The 20825-nt window shown below is 38.9% G+C and overlaps 1 protein-coding gene across 3 annotated transcripts; it reads left to right on the top strand.

The window, feature by feature from the left end:
* The first annotated feature begins 197 nt into the window (after window positions 1-197).
* Asb14 (ankyrin repeat and SOCS box containing 14) lies at window positions 198-20724 on the top strand. Of its 3 annotated transcripts, none has more exons than XR_007212354.1 (11): window positions 198-258; window positions 864-1015; window positions 4392-4980; window positions 5074-5232; window positions 9240-9485; window positions 12540-12711; window positions 13318-13861; window positions 15098-15251; window positions 16958-17158; window positions 19978-20178; window positions 20262-20724. XR_007212354.1 is itself a non-coding variant. In XM_048355991.1 (11 exons), exons 2-10 carry the CDS (start codon window positions 891-893, stop codon window positions 17134-17136), a joined length of 1794 nt encoding a protein of 597 aa, XP_048211948.1. In that variant the 5' UTR covers window positions 204-258; window positions 864-890; the 3' UTR covers window positions 17137-17158; window positions 19978-20724. The 3 variants fall into 3 exon arrangements, 2 of the variants coding, with proteins under 2 accessions (XP_048211947.1, XP_048211948.1); XM_048355991.1 differs by having other exon boundaries at window positions 204-258; window positions 4392-4474; window positions 4849-4980; window positions 19978-20724; XM_048355990.1 differs by having other exon boundaries at window positions 19978-20724.
* Window positions 20725-20825: the final 101 nt, after the last annotated feature.

Genomic DNA, 20825 nt, shown 5'->3' with positions numbered 1-20825 from the left:
AACAAAATGGAATCCTTTAAAGCTGATGAATCTAGCAGTGAAGAAGAAAAGAGATCATGTGTACAAACAGAACTAAATCACATGTGAAAAACAAGGAGAACATGCCAGACTGTCTTATGATCAAGTATTTATAGTAAAGCTATTTATATCATTTGCTACAGAGGAAAGGAGATCCTAAATATAAGTGAAAATTCTGAGGTTATCATACTAATCCTTAACAGTGAAAACTCCAGTGCTGTCCTACAGGTAGAACAAAAGGTAAATAGATCAAATCTATTCTATATTAAAACAGCTATGTTTTAAAACTATTTAGATATTGCCTAATGAAATACATTGCTATTCCTGCTATTCCTATCATATACTAAGAAAGTACATTTGTTCCTAAAACATGCTTATTTCAGTGTTTACTAATAAAATATTATGTAGTGAAATCATAAAAATGATTTAAACATAAAAATATGTATCCTTTTAGTATAATTTATATATTATGTAATAGGAAAGATGTTCTTTTGGGTGTACTCAAAACTTAAGAGATAAGTCAATATAAATATTATGCATTTTATAACAATGGCATGTCTTAAGTCTTATGTAAAAGGTTGTTTTCCTGGATAAGATTTAGTAAATGGCTTCTCATTGAAGCTTCTATTTTACATGTGATGTGCAGTAGTCCAGAAAACTTTTAAATTTATTTGGAAAAAATAAGTGTTTTTATGAAACATTTAATTTGTCTTATGCAAGTGAGAATTTGTATTTTCAATTATCAGTAGTATCAACTTTGTAATTACCTACATTTTATAATTTAAGAAGTTAATAATCTTTTACAAAGATTTTTCACTGGAAAAATATTTTTAATTTATTCCCAGTTTAAAGTTAACCTGCCAGTGGTTCACATGGATAATTACAACAGTGATGAGGACACAGACACTGACTTTGACACCCAGCTGGTCATTCATCAGAGTTTACTCAGGGATATTTACAAGTTGGGAGCAACACAGCATGAACCTGAAGATAACAGGTAATGACTTTCTTCCTCTCCATGTTGTATTAAGTATTCAACTGTTGAGACTCTTGGGCTGGGAATATGGCCCAGTGGCAAGAGTGCTTGCCTCATATACATGAAGCCCTGGGTTTGATTCCTCAGCACCATTATATAGAAAACGGCCAGAAGCGGCGCTGTGGCTCAAGTGGCAGAGTGCTAGCCTTGAGCAAAAAGAAGCCAGGGACAATGCTCAGGCCCTGAGTTCAAGGCCCAGGACTGGCCAAAAAAAAAAAAAAGAATGTCAACTGTTGAGACTCATTATTAGCATAACTCTAGTGTCCTTACAAAAACAAGAGAGAAGGGGCTGGGAATATGGCCTAGTGGCAAGAGTGCTTGCCTCATATACATGAAGCCCTAGGTTCCATTCCCCAGCACCCACATATATAGAAAACGGCCAGAAGTGGCACTGTGGCTTCAGTGACAGAGTGCTAGCCTTGAGCAAAAAGAAGCCAGGGACAGTCCAAGCCCCAGAACTGGCAAAAAAAAAACACCAAAAAACCAACAATAAAACAAGAGAGAAGGTCAGAATAGAGGAAGCTATCCATCCCCACCCCTTAGCCCCTCCCACCCCCCTGGCTAGAACTCAGGGCTTCGTGTATCTCATACATACTAGATGAATGCTCAACCACTGAGCTATACTCCAAGCCAGGAACTGTCATATTTAAATGTATATAAGATAAGATGCCTCACTAGATTGGAAACACTGGGAAAGACTTTCAGCATTTAATTAATCAGGAAAGAAAATAGTTGAAGGAAATTAGTGACAAATATGAATGAGATATGCAAACTAGAAATCAGAATAAATGAGGACAATATCTAACATGTCTTTATGGAGAGAAACAAATACATAAATCCAACCAAGACACATAAAGTTACTGAGGTAAGTGAGGAGGGGTTCCAGTCTTTTATCTATTCAAGTCAAAAGGGAGAATTGTGTAATACCACAGCAGAAACTTACTAGCCACTGAAGGTGTGGATAAAGACTTCTGTTACTAGTAGAAAATGGCCAGTGGGTTATTGAATGGTATAAAAATCACCCTGGAATGTGAGCAGTATAGTCAGGCTTGATTAGCAACCTCAGCTCCATAAAGTTGGAGCCATTTTTTTCCTGAAATGATAAGCCAAGTTTGCTTGTGCTTGTGACCTCTATTTTTCTGCTGAAGGTAAAGTGGAATAAATGCCTTTTAACCCCAGGAGAGTTTATAGTTAACTATTCAAATGATGAAGTATTTTAAACTTACAATATTTATTAAAATGTTACAAATTCATGTAGTGATCACTATTTGCCACATTAAAGCATTTCATAAATAATTAATGAACTGAAGCTCTAATTACCTATGACGTATCTATCATTATTATCCTCAATTAGAGTTAAGGAAACTGAGGCATAGAAAAGAATGATGGAAGGGGTGACACTGATCAAAGTGCATTAAAAAAGAAAGTGAAGGTACAGAGCTAGTAAGTAAAGAGCCAGGTAATCTGGTAGAGTCTTGTTCTTAACCACACATTCTTCCTATCCAGGGAGGGAAGGAGGGAGGAAGGGAGGAAGAAAATGAGAGAGCAAGAGAGATAGAGAGGAGGAGGAAGTGGGGAAGAGGAACCTGGGAGGTGACAGAAGATAGTCTAACAGTGTTGGTTTTGAGGCAGTAAGAAAGGGTCTAGTCTCAAAATATGTGGACAGCCTCTGGAAGATGGAAAAGCAAAGAAATGGATTCTTCCTTAAAGCCAGAAGAATCTAGTTGGGCTGATATTTTTATTTCAGTTCACAGAAATCAATGTTTTTTTTTTCTGAACAATAAAGCCCTAATTTCTATTAAATAAATTAAATATGCAATAATGTTTATAACAATCATAGGAAAGTATACAAAACTAAATCTATAAGTACAATTTTAAGAGAATTTAATTGGCCAAATTGTGAGAAGGACCGATTGACTAAGGGAATTTTTTTCCAAACTTCAACCTAGGTTCATTGAATAAATGAAGAAAATAGATGAAATTCATTATTTATTAGATTTTTATATAAGGATTAATGCTAGCTACTCAGGAGACTGAGATAAGGAAGACTGCAGTTCCAGGCCAGCTTAAAGAAAAAAGTTTATTAGCCTCTCCCCCACCCCCAACCAACAGAGAAAGATGGCCATTGTACTGCATGCGTGACATCTAGACTGGTAGGAAGGAGGTTCATGGCCCAGACATAAACTTGAAACACTATTTAAAAAATAACTACAGCAAAAGGGGCTGGAGGTGTGGCTCAAGCAGTTGAATGCCTGCCTAGCAAGTTCAAACCAAACACACAACACACACACACACACACTTCACACACACACACACACACACTTCACACAGCTCATATATTGAACTTTAACAATATTTAAACTGTTCATGTTTTCAGCATGAGAATTTTAAAAACATTTAAAAATTTTTCCCATCTGCTTGTTCATTATTTTAAAGGTAATTTTGATGGAATTATTTATTTATTTTGCCAGTCCTGGGGCTTGGACTCAGGGCCTGAGCACTATCCCTGGCTTCTTTTTGCTCAAGGCTAGCACTCTGCCACTTGAGCCACAGCACCACTTCTGGCCATTTTCTATATATGTGGTGCTGAGGAATCAAACCCAGGGCTTCATGTGTATGAGGCAAGCACTCTTGCCACTAGGCCATATCCCCAACCCCTTGGTGGAATTATTGATATCATAGAGGAGACATAAAGTTTCCCATGTGATATTTCAGGCTTAGGCAGATTTGAGTCAGTACAACAACATTGATATACCATTATCTATACTTTCAAATAGTCTTTGCCAAGAGAATTTCCCTAGAATATTTTAAGGAACACACTGCATTTTTACAAAGATTCCTTTCTTTCTTTTCTTGTTATCCTTCCTTCCTTTCTCTCTCTTTTTCTTTCTTTCTTTTTTCTTTTTTCTTTTCTTTTCTTTCTTTCTTTCTTTCTTTCTTTCTTTCTCCTTCCCTTCCTTCCTTCCCTCCCTCCCTTCCTCCCTCCTTCATGCCTTCCTTCCTTCTCTCTCCCTTTCTTTCTCTCTTTCTTATCTTTCTTTATCTTTCCTCCCTCTTTCCCTCCCTCCTTTCCTTTCTTGTTTCTTTCTTTCCTCTCTCCCTCATTCTCACCCTGTACTGGTAACCAAGTCCAGGGCTATGTATGTTAGTCAAATATTCCACCACTAAGTCACAACCCCAGCTCCATGAGAGCCTTAGAGGTATTTCTATTGAGCTTCAGTCATTTCTTCTTATGGAGTTTCTCCAAATACCTGCTATTTTACCTTTCCCTTTTGGTTCATATCAGATACTGTCATTTTCTCTCCCTTTTGGAATTACCTATTTTTTTTCTATGCAGCTTCCATTCCCTTTTGAGTGCTGACTATAAGAAGATACTTAAAGCGATAGAGGCAGTTAAGTACTCTTCCTATTCTCCCTACAACTTGTGGTAAGATGTGATAGTGACAACTGGCAGGGGATGGAGGATACAGTTTATCATCTGTTGGCCTTTTCTGAGAGAAAATTCTTGGGTGCAATTAGCAAAGAGTTCCTGAGTTCCTCTGTAGGCAGAGCTATTTTGTTTTTCTGTATGAAAAAAGACATTATGAGTGTTTTTTTGTCAGGCCAAGGCCTGACCAGACTTACTCCCAAGGCCAATGACCAGACTTACTGCTTATCCTATGTGTGCTTTCATCTAAGGTGGTGCTCTATTTCTGTTGTCTGTGTACTAACTTTGGTGCTAGAATTTAGCAGCAATATGGGCTGCCTTATATTAGGGCCAAATATGATTCTGTTCTTGTTTTCCTTGCTAATAGGTGAAGAAGATGCATTGTCACACTTAGCCACATGCCATTCTGCTTTTGATGAAGCAGATGGGGTAGGCTGGATTCCTCTTCATAAGGCTGCAGTGCAATTAAATAAGAACATTTTAGAAATAACACTGAAAGGTAAACTCCCTTTTACTCCTCTTGAAGCTTGGAAAGGAAGCCTAAAGTTTATTTGTACATCTTAACTTCTATGATATGATGAATCTATTGCAGCTTCAAAACCCAGTATGTGGGAGCGAACCACCCACAATGGAGAAACACCACTATTTTTGGCTGTCAGCAATAGTCTCTTGGAAAATACCAGTTTTCTTCTTCTCAATGGCTGCGATCCAAATGCTAAGAATTTTGAAGGCAATTCTCCTCTTCTAACAGGTAAAGGAATATCTTGTTATCTTGTGTCTGCAGGACAGTCTGTTACTTTGTTTCCTCCACATCCACAGGTTGCAAAGGCTGCTTTTTGTGCATAGCTATAGCCCTCTCCCTTTGGTCCTAATTGATCAGATATGGGAAGTTTAGGCATGGTGGTACATACCTGTTATCCCAATATCTGGAAGCTGAAGCAGGAAGGTGTTACCTAGAGGTCACTGGGCTGTATACTAAGACCCTTTTGTCTCTCCTACAACCCCAAAAAGAGGAAGCTTTCTATAGATTGGTCTGTGAGATAGCCTGCTGCAAAAATCTCTGCCCAATAAGGAGCAGCTATTTTGTACAGTGCCTTAGCCATTTGATTCTAGAGTAGAGAAGCAGAGTCTTAGAGCATAGGTGAAGACAGGCTGCTGAAATATCTAAGAAGCATGCAGGCAGATCTCTAGACTGCTTTTCCCACTCCAACTACAGGGACAAACTCTTGCCCAACCCCAGGAGATTTTGGAGGTTTATTCTCTAGATATCTTACACAGAAGGTCTCTGGAAAGAACTTCTGTTGTTTTTTATCAGTCATGGGACTTGAACTCCAGTCCTGGGCACTGATGCTGAGCTTTTTTTGTGTGTCAGTAGTGGAGGTTCATCTCTGGACCTGGGTGCTGTCCCTGAGCTCTTCAGCCCAAGGCTATCACTCGACCACTTGAGCCACAGCACCACTTCTGGTTTTCTAGTGGTTAATTGGAGATAAGAGTCTCACAGACTTTCCTGTTTAGGTTGGCTTTGAACCATGATTTTCCTATCTCAGCCTCCTGAGTAGCTAGGATTACAGGTGTGAACCACCAGTGCCCAGCTGGACAGAAGACTTCAAGTGAGAGTTGGGTGTACTAGCTTGAAAATAGTGGAGACATTTTATCAACATAGACTGAGACCACCCAGGATCCCAGAAAGCTGACAGCCATACCTTTATTCTCCAGAAAGAGGCTTCTCTGGAGAATCTGGTTAGCCCAAGGAGAAGGTTCTAAATGTACTGACACTTGGGGCTTCCCAAAAAATAGCCTAAGCATACCAACCTACAGCCAAGCTCAGGAGATAAAAACCCAAGCACTGTTTAGAATTTCAGCCAGCTTTGTAGTCATTAGATGCTATTTATGAGCAGACAGATAGCAAGAGACTATTTGTGGAAACTCTTCAATGGAAACAAATAACTTAGAGGAAACAGATTAGTTAAGGGGGAGAAATGTAAAGGGAAGTTATCACTACCCCATAGAAATAGATGAAATAAGAATAGGATAGTAAGTTGGGCTCATGCCTATAATCCTAGCTCCTCAGGAGGCTGAGATCTGAGAACCATGATTTAAAGGCAGCCCAGAGAAGGAAAGTCCATGATACTTTCCAATTAACCACCAAAAAGCTGAAAGTGGAGCTATGGTTCAAGTAGTTGAGCACTGAAGTTGAGCAGTGCCTAGGCCCAGAGTTCAAGCCCCAGAACTGGCGATCGCGCGCGCACACACACACACACACACACACACACACACACACACACTTCAAAAAACTTTAATACAAGTACAACTAAATAATGCAAGGATAGATATGAAAATATTAAGAACATCACAGAGTTGGGATTATGAGTCATATTTTTCTTTTCTAATCATATAGTCTAAATTCACTAAGTACGAACTCTTTTTCTGTAATAAATGAAATCATTTAGAGAGTGAGTTTTCAGGAATCAGAAGAAGCTTCCACACATTTTCTGTGAGAGGAAAAGGGGAAATATATACACAAGATGGAAAATATAATAAGTTCAGTGGTGAAGAGCAGTTTCACAAATTATTTTCAACTTAACATTCTATATCTAGACAATCTATTTTCAGATTGGAAGACCTCAAAGACATTTATTTCTCACATGCCTGCCTTTGGAAGCTAATAGAGCAAATGTTCTACCAACGAGGCAGTAAATTTAGAAGTATAAAGGTTAGGTATCCAAGAAACATTATATTTAACCAGGTGGCAGTTAGATAAGATTCCCAGGTGATGAGGAATCACAATATTGGGACGATAACATGTTACTAGTCCAGACTGGAACACATTACAAGGTCCAGACAGGAAGAGGATAGGAAGCCCTAGGTCAAGACTAGATTGAGTGGGATTAGAAGTGATAGAAGAGAATGATGAAAAGAGGGACATTAATCAAAATGCATTGCACTCATAAATTGTGTTATATTGAAATCCTTTTGCATACTAGTTAAAGATAATTTAAAAATAAGATTGAAATGAATGTCTTGAGATTTAAGCAGTTACAGAGAGGGTAGGGTTGAACTAATGATAAGTAGGTTGACATCCATGTAAATCAAAGACACCGGGGGGGGGGGGTGGGAAACAAAACGCTAGGAAAGGAAGTACAGTTATGATCCTGCTTTAAATAGCGAACATAAGTTAAACACTGATATCCATCTAGCAAAAACTGTGGTACAAGTATTGGAGGATGATAGAATGAGAAATGTGTGGTAAGCACTGGATGAGAAAAGGTTAAATTAATTTTTCATTATGAGTAGTCACTATAGCAAAACCAAAAAAGTTTTAAAAAAGCAGCAATACAGTAGGTTATTTAGAAATATTAGCATAATGGCAAATAACCAACTAACATGCCTCTTTGGAAGAAAGCTGGAAAAACACTACAATTCGGTCTTTAAAACCTGCATGTGTAAAACTTACCAAAGTAAAAATGAAAGATTAAAAAGTAAACAGCACAAAGCACTTCTGAAAATAGAGATTTGGTGTTTAATCTTGATTTTTCCTAAATTTTCAAGTGTTTCAATTTTTAGGGAAAATAAAGCACTGAGCAAAAAAGCTCTCACTGAGAAAGCAGTTCATAAGCTACGAAGCACTTTATAGCATAATGTAGTGAAAAAGAACTCTGGATCAGATCCAACCTTCCTCCACCTCAGTATCCTTGTCTCCAAGATAGGGATGTTTGTGTGTGTGTGTGTGTGTGTGTGTGTGTGTGTGTGTGTGTGTGTGTGTGTGTGTGTGTAAAGGTCATGTATAAAAAGCATTAAACTATAAAGCTTATCATAATAATGATGATAGTGAGAAAGCTGGTTTTCTTCTTCTGACTTCTGTCTAGCCAACAGGTCAAATCCTTTTCTGTGTTAACTAAATATTTCCCTTTTATAGATCATGGGAAACACAAGGTTATAGTGATACAAGACTGAATCTTCATTGTAAGATTTCTCAGAGGCTTTAATATACCAATATGCAAAGTGGATTTTGAAAAGAGTGATAGAATGTATAGCTTTCCCAAGTGTGTGTACGTGTGTTTTGTTGGATATTGGATTCCAACCCAGGGCCTTGCACATGCTAAGCAAGCATTGTACCAGAGCTACACTCCAGTCCTGTTTCTGTTGTTGCTGTTTGTTTGTCTGACTGTCTGTTTTCCATTTTTATTAGCTTGTTAGTTGTGCGAGAATGTTTCATTATTGGTCTCTGCGGTTGTTGTTAACTAACAATAGAATTATTTTCTAAACAACCTCAAAATATCTGCACACCACACTTTGGAAACATAAGCTCAAATCATTGTCTCTCTGCTCAGTCAGTTACCCAAACATGCATACATAAATCATATTATAGTCATTCATTTGTTGAGGTAGGATCCATTGCTTTTGTGATTTTTCTTCTTTTAAAGCAACTACAAACATTTCTAAGATTGTATGGAGTTCCTAGGTTCCCATTTTACTGAGAAAATAAACACACTGAAGTTTTTTTCAACTATGTAAGCTTGACCAATAGATGATGAATAATTGGTTGTGACTTGCGGAAAAGCAAATAGCATTAATAGAAAACACTACTAATACTATTTGCTATATGCTGTATTTTATAATGAGTTTCCAAAACAGAGAATGGCAGAGAGTTTGGGACTAGGTGGGAAGAGCTCCTTATAAGCCTGAGGGACACTAGCCAACAAGGCATCACCTAGTCTCCTGCTGAACATAATGCCAGCCTCACTTACAATTTTCCAGCTGTTCTGCGTGACTCCTATGATATGGCTGCTCTGCTGATCAGCCGTGGAGCAGATGTCAATCTGCGATGTGCCAATGAGAGGACAGCTCTCCATGAAGCAGCCAAGCTAGGCAGAAAGGATATGGTAAAGCTTCTTCTGGTTTCTGGGGCACAGCCTGACCCACAGAGCTCCTATGGATTCACTCCTCTTGCACTTGCTGCCCAAGGCGGACACACTGAAATTATGGAATTATTACTACAGAAAGGCAAGATTTTCTATACAGTCAGCACACTATCAGGGTAATGTAACCCAAGTGTTTTCCTCTTGGTGATGATTCAAAATAGTATAAAATAACATTTTATTTAAGACCAAATATAAATGTTTGATAAATTATGTATTGTCTACTAAAAAGCCTAACAGATTTAATTTAATTGGTCCAATATTTTTCCTAAAATTATTAAGGATCCGGGTAACCTTTATACTTAATATTTCCTCATTGCTCTAAGACCAGGTTTTTTTTTTTTAAGCAAAGCACCTTTTTATGGTGTTGTCCTTTCCTAGAATCAAAATTAAAGTCTCAGCAACCATTTTTACCTGTCACTTTTGTGCTGTAATGAGACAGTTTAATCTTTTATCCAATTGTTTTAGGGAAATCATCCCAATTTCTTTTCTTTAGGTCCTAGTTCTTTTCTTTAGTAATAACCAAAACTTTAAGAAAGGAAGGAGGCAATATATATTTCTTGAATGCTTTCTACACACCAAGACTTAAGTTATTTGTGTTGCCTCATGTAATACTTTTAAAATTCTGTGAGGTATGTATTGAGATCATTTTGTACTTGAAAGATTTCAGGGAACATATTCATTGCAAGACTTCTTTACAAACAGACTCCTCTTCTCAGCACTACATGATAGCTGTGGCCACTTTAGATACTGGCTTAACTGGCAGGGACCTTTGGTTCAGAAAATTTTGGCACTTTAGTCAGTTGAGGCAGTCCATCTATAATTTTTTTTTCTTTTTTTTCTTTTCTTTTTTTTTTTTTGGCCAGTCCTGGGGCTTGGACTCAGGGCCTGAGCACTGTTCCTGGCTTCCTTTTGCTCAAGGCTAGCACTCTGCCACATGAGCCACAGCGCCACTTCTGGCCATTTTCTGCATATGTGGTGCTGGGGAATTGAACCCAGGGCCTCATGTATATGAGGCAGGCACTTTTGCCACTAGGCCATATCCCCAGCCCTATAATTTTTTTTTTCAAACAAGAAATTTTTACCAAGATTTAACAAAGTCCCCAAATTATAGTGATTTTTATCTCCCCTGCCTACAGAAGCCTTCTTTTACAATAGATGGCCATAGTCTCCTATATTAGGAACAGTTCTGTATTTTTTAGAGTTACCTAAACCTTTCCAATGATTATATGGTATTAGAAAGATTTTATTTTTTTTGTTGTTAAACTGATATACAGAGTGGTTACAGTTTCATACTTCAGGCATTGGATACATTTCTTGTACTGCTTGTTACCTCCTCCCTCATTCCCCCTATTAAGATTTTAATAAAGCATTTTAAATAATACACTTGAAATAAACAATACAAAAGATGTCTAAAGTAACAAATATATACTAGCTCTTTCATACTTGAGGAAAAAGTAATTTAGTCAATTAATTAGTTAATTAATTTTTATGAAATCCAGGGCTTTGTAGATGCTAGGAAAGTGCTTTACCATTGAACTATACTTCCAAGTCTAGAGTGATATTTGTTTAGATCACTGCTTAAAATCTAGAGAAAAGAGGGCTGGGGATATAGCCTAGTGGCAAGAGTGCCTGCCTCGGATACACGAGGCCCTAGGTTCGATTCCCCAGCACCACATATACAGAAAACGGCCAGAAGCGGCGCTGTGGCTCAAGTGGCAGAGTGCTAGCCTTGAGCGGGAGGAAGCCAGGGACAGTGCTCAGGCCCTGAGTTCAAGGCCCAGGACTGGCCAAAAAAAAAAAAAAAAAAAATCTAGAGAAAGGAGGCAACAGAGTTTAAATCTTTTATCCTTGAAAGAAACCAGCATTGGTTGATCACAAAGAATTCAGTGATTGAACATTTTCCTAACGTAAGTCCTTACAAAGTAATTTGTACAAAATGAGATGTTAAGTGGCAGAATGGACATTTGAAGCCATGCTTATCTGATTCAAATAATATTAGTTTAATCATCTATGTGGCAATATAACATCAACAAAAAGAAGCCCTCAGCTTATGCACGAATCTTTATCACCTTATTTAGTAGTTGTGTGTCTTTAGGGAAGTCACTTAAGTTCAGTAAGTCTTGCTTTCTTTATTTTTAAAATGAGGGACATTAACACCTATTTGGGGGTTTATTGTGAAGTTTAGAAGTTATTATGCACATAAAAGAATCAGAACGGAGTTAACACTCAAAAAATGAGGGCTGATTAGATTCTTCAATGCATTCTGGGAATGGGGTTCTTGGTCAGCCACTGTACCTTGATGAGTCTTATGGATTATGTATCAAATTCAAGTTACGGTATCTTTCTTATGAGTTGTAAATGTGCCTACAATGCTATCCTTAGCTTTTGTCTATTCAAATGCTACTCTCTCTTCAGGGTCTATTTTACAGAGAAGACTTGTAGAACTGGCCCAACTCCTTTCTCTTTATATCTCCAGTTTTCTTCACAACCTCATCCCTAGACCTTCTGGAAGCCATTTTGCCCATACTCACACCCTTAATTTCTACACTACTCTAGGACACTTAGAATACAGTGCTACGGTTTATCTTCCTAGTTACTGGCAATTCCCAACTTCAATAAAAAGCTATGACAATGTCTCTTTCTATGAACGAGTTAAAACAGGAAACATGATCCCTTCTACCAGAACAACATCTTTAGATAACATGGTGACAGTCTAGCCAATTTGTTAGCGCCATATGTAGTTATGTTGTGATATAGATTACTACAGTAATAGTAATAGTATAGTAATATTAGCTATTGAGTAACCAATCATGTTGTATTTTTGTAGGCCATTACAGAAAAAAGTCTTGTTATAAAAATATTTCTATTAGACTTTTTGAATTTCACACAAATAACTTATAAAATTACTATGGAAGTCAACGTAATTATAATTTACAAACTGTCTGTATCATTATTTTTCTCTCCATCTAGTTTATAAACGGAGAACAAGAAGTACATATTTAATTTCTTTGATTCTAAATGGTTTGCTAGAGTAGCTGTTCACTAGTTATTTTTTGGTGGTGGTGACCTATTTTTAAGACTGCTAAGCAATACAATGGAAAAGATTTTTGCATAATGAGACTCTTTCTCCTCTTAGGCGCTAATGCTCATGTTCAGGCCTCTGATGCTTCTTCCATCTTACTCGAAGCTGCTAGAGGAGGAAATCCAGACTCTGTAACTCTCTTGCTAGAGTATGGAGCTGATGCCAATATCCCCAAGAGTTCAGGCCACTTGCCTATTCATGTAGCAGCTGACAGAGGCCACTTACTGTAAGTTCCATTACATTATTCTGCATGATAGACATAGCAATAGCTGGAAGTGGTGCTGGGGCTCAAAGTGGTAGAAAGCTAACTTTGAGCAAAAGAACTCAGGGATAGTTCCCAGGCCCTGAGTTCAAGCCCCACGACTGATTTAAAAAAGAAAAGAAAAGAAAAGAAAAACCAATAACTAACTTTTGTTTGGGGGCAGCTTCTAGGAATTGTACATGCTTCAGAAACTTTATAAATTTCCTAGAATTTATAAACTTTAAAAGTTTTTTTTTTCTCTGATCCAACAATGAAAACTCCCTTTAAATAATCTCTTGATCAGCTAGAAAGTAGTAAGGCACCTGTCACTAAAGATAATTCTTATTATTGGGTACTTAGGCACTATGGAAAGTCTTCCTCTCAACTGGGTTTATTCTGAGTTTTTAATTTAAACTATAGTTCCATTAAATTTTACTTTGTGTCTGAATGAATTAGCATTTCCACTGGGGATTCTAAATACTACCAGATACAAACTAATACCATCCATTGTGAGTATGGAGGAATTATAAACATGTCAACTCTGTGTCTTAACAAAGTCTACTCATAAATGCATGTATTTAACCCTTTCAGAGCTCTGAAGATGCTGGTTCCAGTTACAGATCTTGCTGCCATCAAGCAGAGTGGAATAAGTCCAGTTCACTGCGCAGCAGCAGGCGCTCATTCTCAGTGTCTGGAACTTCTGATACAGGCAGGATTTGATGTGAATTTCATGCTAGATCAGAGAATTCGAAAACACTATGATGACCAAAGGAAGTCAGCTTTGTATTTTGCTGTATCAAATGGTGACCTCGCATCAGTGAAGCTGCTTCTGAGTGCTGGAGCTCTACCCAATCAAGACCCAGTAAATTGCCTGCAGATAGCCCTCAGGATGGGCAACTATGAGCTAATAAATGTGCTGCTGAGGCATGGGGCTAATGTCAATTACTTCTGCAGAGTCAACCCTTTACATTTCCCATCAGCACTGCAATACACATTGAAAGATGAAGTCATGCTCAGGATGCTGCTGAATTATGGATATGACACAGAGCGATGTTTTGATTGTCCTCATGGGGACAAAGTTCATCGTTCCCATAATTTTGAAGGCTGGACACCAACAGTGATTAAAGATACTATGGTAAGTTCATGGTATTGATGGCATTATCCTTAATACAGTCATTACCTGAAGCTTTAGAATGACATCCGTATCAGTCTACTTGATAAGTTCATGGTTGGAAAACCTCTGATATGATAAACCTACCTATAATAAGATAAACTAAGCACAAGAGAAATAGAGAAATAGAGAAGATATAGAAATAATTCAGAGGAAAAAGTGACTTTAGCTAAACTTGTCAAGGATTTTCACAAATGAAGCCCCACCTGAACAAAATTATAAAGAATAAATGCAGCCGGGTACCAGTGGCTCATACCTGTAATCCTAGCTACTTAGGAGGCTGAGATGAGAGGATGGAAAGTTCATGAGAATCTTATCTCCAATTAACCACAAAAAAGCTGAAAATTGAGCTGTGGCTCAAGTAGTAGAGTACTAGCCTTGAGCAAAGTGTAGTACAGGGACAACACCCAGGTTCTAAGTTCAAGCTGCAGGACCCACACACACACAAAAAGGTGAATGCAGTATCATATTCTTGCTACATATACTTTTTCCTTGAAAGAATTATCTAGCAGCTAAAATGCTTCAGGGTCCTAATATCTGTACCCTTGAGTGTCTAACTATCTATTTTAGCTTTAATATGTGATTAAATGGCTTCTTTTGGTAATTTTTCTGATAAAAATGAATCATGGTAAGCAGCTGGCCCCCACTTCTTCTATTTGAGATCTTTTCTTTACATCAGTTTCCTAGTTTGAGGTAATATTTATTGCAGACAGCCAAGTGATCAACAAAGGGGTCAACAGATACCATGGAAGTCTGTTTCACCCACACAACATCTGTGTTTTTACTAACACTGTGGTATATTAAACATTTTAAGGATGAAAGATAAAATGGAAAAATGTGAGACTTTGGTTCTTAACTTTGAGTTCAGTATTCTTTTTTTATTTTTGTCAGTTGTGGGGCTTGAACTCAGAGCACAGGCACTGTCCCTGAGCTCTTTTGCTCAAGGATAGCACTCTACCACTTTGAGCCACAGCTCCACTTCTGATTTTTGAGTGGTTAATTAGAGATAAGAGTCTCACAGGGACTTTTCTGCCCTGGCTGGCTCTGAACCACAGTTCTCAGATCTCAGCCTCCTAAGTAGCTAGGATTGCAGGCATGAGCCACCAGCACCTGGCTAGTTTAGTATTTTGATTAAAATGTTGAGCTGCAAGTACTTAGTGCTTTTCATTTACTTCCTGTTTTTTTTTTTTTCCTGGTCAGTTCTGTGAAGTAATAACTTTGTCCTGGCTGCAACATCTCTCTGGGAAAGTTGTTCGAGTGATGCTTGATTATGTTGATCAAGTTCAGATCTGTTCAAAGTTGAAAGATGTGCTCCAAAAACAGAGGCTGTGGTCAGAGATACATTTTATCTTGAGTGAGTTTTTCGCAAAATTTTTTTTACTAAAATATGCATTGTATTCTTATTTTTTTAGAGCACTCTTCTCTTATGGTTAAGAGCTTGACCTGAGAAATAAACAAAAAAAAAATCAAATCCTTTCAACTGATAATCTTTATAACTGTATTTTATTTTGTACTCATCACCATTTCCCAGTAGATAAAATATGTTAGTATATTACTTATTATATATTATATAGGTAGGTAAGACTTTTTTTTCTTAACTCAATTAAACCATTGTTTTGAAGGAACACTATGCAGATAAGAATTAAAAGCTGTGAAATAGCAATTTAAATAAGAGAGAGGGATGTTATCAGGAGTGAGTTTTCATGATGTAACCACTTTGAACAATCAACCATTCAAAAAATGAGTGTCAAGTTGCTGAAACATGTTTAGAGTGAGAGGGAGGTTAGGGTCTAAAAGGAGGGGTGGATTAATGGAAGAGTGGGTGAATGAAGTCATAATACTCATTGTGCATACATGAAAGTGAAACCAGGAAACTTGACTGGGCAGAAGGGGATGGAATAGATGGTAGGGGAGATAATGATGGAAAGGGTGACTGATCAAGATGCGTTGTACACAGAACTGGACATGTCAAATTGAAATCCCTTGTACAGCAATTTGAAGACTTAAAGAACAATTCAGAGATGAAGGAATTAAATGACTCTTTCATCTTGTTTTACCTTAAGTGCTCTTCAGCTTTAAGCCTATCCTTGAGGGCCAAAATTGGGTGGAGAAGCTGAAAGAGATTTAAGGATTGGAGAGTCACTTAGTGTTTTAAATTAAAGTCTCCGACCAGTGGAAAAACAGCCCCGGCATGGGTTACTCGGATGCCTCATTAGCACACTAATAGGCCCTTGGGAACACATTCCCAGTAAGGAGTTCCTTTGTGTTTGTGGGCCAAAGGAAGCCACCTTTTGTTGTGAGAATCTTGCCCCCTGCTTAGCAAGTCTCCCCTTTAGTGTTAGATTCTCACTGTAGATAGGGAAGTCTCACAAGTCTCTTCACAAGTCTTTGGAGAAGTCAAGATCAAAGTTGTCTAGCCTTGAGGAGATAGTAGCTAGGAGATAATTATAGTTCTACCTCGATTGGATATAGTTCCTTGTTTTGATATCAACAATCTTTGTAATCAATACCTCCTGTAATAGGAAAAGCATTTGTATCAAGTTCCTGCCCTCACAGTAGTAACTTCCTCCACTTTTGTATTTGGGACAAATGTCATGCTGTATTGATCTTTTACCCTGTAGTTGTAAAATTGATTTCTAACCCTATATAAACCCTGGCCCTCTTGGAATAAAGTATGCATTGGTTCACTCGCCTTGCATCCCCGTGTCCTGACCACGGCTGCAGTTACCCAGGTCAACAGCATAGGTCAGACCCACAATTGATGCACCTCCAGACTCCAACTTGTTGCAGCCCTGAAACCACATGTACACGAAGAGTTGCAGTAAAACCTGAAAAACTGAGCAGAGATGTTGAATTGAAACCCTGTGTATAACTACTTAAAGATTAAAAAACAAATGAACAAAAACTTGGAAAAGTTGGTTCCCTATTGACCTTTCCATTTAGTCACAGTGGACACAAAAATCCCAGTGGCTTAAGTATCAAATATACTGCTAGATAAATGATGAAATGTAAGGCAGTTATTTTTACTTTTGGATAATATATGTATGTCTTTCATTTTAGCAAACCCTCGCTCCCTAAAACATTTATGCCGCCTTAAGATCCGGAAGTGTATGGGGCGATTACATTTGCGCTGCCCGGTCTTCATGTCATTTCTTCCATTACCCAATCGTCTAAAAGCATACATCCTTTACAAAGAATATGACCTTTATGGACAAGGAACTTTTACTGGAACCTGGTAATCAAGCTATTCTAAAGGAAAAGGTATAACTCTGCAGCTGTTTTTCTTAATATTTGACTTGTTGCATATGACTCATTTCTTTTTATTTATGCAGCAATTAAAAGGTAAGTATAGTCTACATTCTTTAAAAAGGTGCTTTCAATGAAGCCCCCTCACATAGTTGGCTAGAATTCTAAAGACAGCTTAAGAAAAACAAAAGTCAGCTAAGCATTGTGGAGCATACAATCCTAGCCACTTGGGAAGCTGAGGTCGGAGGATGGTGAGTTCAAAACCAGCCTGGGATACATAGTGAAACACTGTTTAGAAAATTTAATTAATTAAAATTTCAAAAATAAAAATTAACTGAAACACACTAGTTTTAACTCTATAGTGATCTTATGAGTGTATAATCCTGTTCTTTGTGTTCAAAATAATAGATACCACCTCTGACAATTCAGGATGATTATCAACAGTAATATTTTTATGGAGAATACATGTCTTAGGGATTATGAATATATTGATCCGATTACATCATTACATGACCTAGAAATTAGCTTTCCATGTACAAAGTCAGTGTCAGGTTAATGTCTAACAGTTTCTCTGTAGTCAAATACAAAGATGAGGTAATTTGCTAAATTGAAATAGAACCTTCATCATCAATGGGAAAATATGTCTCTTCACTTAAAAAAAATGAACAAACCCTTGTTGATAAATATGATTCCTGGGATGGATATTAATGTATTTTCAGGGCTGGAAACCATTACTCAGTGATAGACCACAGAACCTGTAAGGAAAAAAAAAAAAACAACGGAAGAGGTACCTTGCAGATCAAGCATCCACTCCTATGCTTCTCCCAGGGACAGGGCCAAAGCTGAGCTCAAGCGTTTGAGGCAGACCCAAAGTCCTATTAGGGATGAGTCTGGGTACAGGGCTGAGCAGGTCACCTCAGCACAAAGTGAGGAGAGGCAGTTGGACAGGTCTGGTCATGGTGGAGACATGTCAGGGCTTTGTCTCCAGATAATCTACTCAGCTTGTTTTCTCCAGGCTTCTCTTTAAAGCCCTCTGGGACAGTGAGCACTTGGTGATTATACAAAGTTACTCCCCCCTCCTAGGGCTCCCCATCAAGGGCAGGTGAGCTAGGGATAGAACTGGACGCTGAGGAGGAGAGGTGGAGCCTTAACTTCCCCAAGTTGCTTCTGTGTTTAAAAGATCAACCTTGGCCTCCAAGACCCTTCATTAATCACCTTCCTTGGGTTAATCCCATAACCACTGACTCCTGAGCTATGGCATGTTCTGGGGCCAGCCCAGCAGTTGTTGCCCTTCCACAAACTTGACCATGACTGAGCTGGCCCTCCTGAGAGACCATGTATGACTTCTGACTCAGAAGGTGGACTACAATCTCTCCCTTTCATCCTCCTCATCCTTTCTGCCCCCACGCCACCCCCCTGCACTTTGGTTTTTGTCCCTCCCTCCCTCCCTCCCTCCCTCCCTCCCTCCCTCCCTCCCTCCCTCCCTCCCTCCCTCCCTTCCTTCCTTCCTTCCTTCCTTCCTTCCTTCCTTCCTTCCTTCCTTCCTTCCTTCCTTCCTTCCTTCCTTATTTCCTTCCTTCGTTTTTGTTTCTATTGGGCCTTGATCTCAGGATCTTGTGCTCTAACTTGAGGTATATCTCCAGCCCTTTCAAATAGCATCTTGTGTTTTTCCTGGGGCCAGCCTTAGACCAATGCCTTTGATGTAGCTGCTACCACAGGGGCATGGCACAAATCATGGCTTATTTTTGTTGACATGAGGATCTCAATAACTGTTTTCCTGGGCTGGCCTTGAACTTCCTCCAGAGTGGCTAAGATGTGAGCCACCATAGCCACCTTACTCCTAGGTATGCTTTGTCCCATCATTTTCATTTTGTTAGAATGGTGTCCTATTTCATCATTGTTTTAATTTATTTCATCAGTGACATTTACTTGTTAATTCCTTACCTGCTTTTGTGGGTTCATCACAACTTTGAGTCTCATTTCACATCTGGTACTTAATCCATTCAATGACATCCACTGGGAATTCATTATTCTTCTCATTTCATTTTTTTTTTTTTTGCATCAGTGTTTGATGGGATTGTGTTCAAAGACCCAGAAAGAGAACTGTCTGAGAATCACACTTCAAGCCCCGTGGTCTTTGTGAACCTTCTCAATATCACCATAGCACAGGGAAAAACTTTTCAGGTTGATTGGTCACAGGTGGCTCCAGACAAGAAGTGCCTCCAGTCACTTAATCAAAGATAGTGTCATAGTCACAGCTATGATGAGACAAGTGAGCATGCAGGTCATCCTGCCATTTCCTCAAGGATTCGGTGGATGTCTCCAGGGAGAAAGCTTGAGTGTCATTCCCCTCCCCTCCCCACACCACTGACCTTCAACTTGAAGGCAGATTTCTATGGAAGTGAGAGGCATGAACAGGCTTTTCTGAACGTTTTCAGAAGAGATAAAGATATTGGCCTGTGATCACTGCTGGCCAATGGAAGTCATCACTCTCACAATGGTCAATGGACCCAGACAGCTGTCCTGGAGGAAGGCCATGGGCCCTAGGAACCCTGTCCTTTCCTGTTGTGCTACTTTCCACAGCACCTGGACCTTAGTGCCATCTTCCCAGTGTCTAGCAGCCATGTAGGAGCTGTAAAGGTCGATACCTATGACAGTGTTCCTCTGGTACAGTTCCTTGGTGAGGATCTTACTCTGAACTCTTTCAAGCCTCCTGGGTGACACCGTATGAGTCTGATCCTCAGACAGAGTTGATTAATGCCCAAATACAAAGGATGTACTATTCTGTCTTCTAGTCTTAAGGACTGACGCTTGGGCACATGTTGATTTCCTAGGACCGTCTTCCTTCTTGGGCTCAACTACCTGCTCTTGGCTGCAACTCTGCTGTCCCCTGCTGTTGGAGTAGAAATATAGCAGGAGCTTCCCTCATCCCCAGGTGACCCCCAAAGGCCCTGTCACTTGAAAGGATGTAGACAAAGATTCCAGCCACACTGCTTCTCCTTTGCCCTACCACGTCCATTTCCTCACAGATGGTGGTAAGTGATGTAGGAGGAGGCACAGCGATCCGGTTTCTGTAACAACGTGCTTCACTTTGTTAAAAGAGAATCCATACTTCCAGTTTTCAGAGAACCTCATGTGACACCATAAGAGACAACTTAATATATTTTTGCTGGGCTTGTCAATTAACTAAACACTGGACATTCAGCCTCCCGGCTCCACTTTGCATCTGTGCTTTCTGAGACATTCCCTTCTGCAGTTACTTTACTGCAGTCACATTGGGCTCCAGGAAGAACATAATTCAACAGTAAGTACCTTCTGACAAAAGGCAAACTGTCCCTCAGACAGAAAATGCCATCTTCTTATCCTTTCAAAAGATGTAAGGCTTCTGGCATCAAAGACTAAGCTAATGGTCAACCAGGCCATACCTATGACTTGAGATTATTTTAACTATACAGAATTTTCCCACCTACTTCCCCCTTCCCCAATTCTCCCTATTTAACCTGAGGCCAATGTACTGCTGAAGATGTCTGATGATGTACTGAAGTGCTGCCTCTCCATGGCGTCTATATAATAAATCTTTCTCTGCCCTTTATTTATATCATGTCTCTTTATTTGGCATACAAAGGCAAGTGGCCAGACCTTATGTGGGACTCCTAGACATTGGGACTGGGGTCTAAAAACT

This window comes from Perognathus longimembris, chromosome 10 (genome assembly GCF_023159225.1).
Source record: "Perognathus longimembris pacificus isolate PPM17 chromosome 10, ASM2315922v1, whole genome shotgun sequence".
NCBI lineage: Eukaryota > Metazoa > Chordata > Mammalia > Rodentia > Heteromyidae > Perognathus > Perognathus longimembris.
This window is presented reverse-complemented; position numbering and strand designations above follow the sequence as displayed.

What these genes read in the sequence shown, in the direction of transcription:
- Asb14 (XM_048355990.1), top strand. Translation starts at nt 4,512, where the DNA reads ATGGAGGATACAGTTTATCATCTGTTGGCCTTTTCTGAGAGAAAATTC. An exon ending in TTTAGAAATAACACTGAAAG is followed by an intron (nt 4,981 to 5,073) that starts GTAAACTCCCTT and finishes AATCTATTGCAG; the next exon opens with CTTCAAAACCCAGTATGTGG. An exon ending in CAGTGATTAAAGATACTATG is followed by an intron (nt 13,862 to 15,097) that starts GTAAGTTCATGG and finishes TTTCCTGGTCAG; the next exon opens with TTCTGTGAAGTAATAACTTT.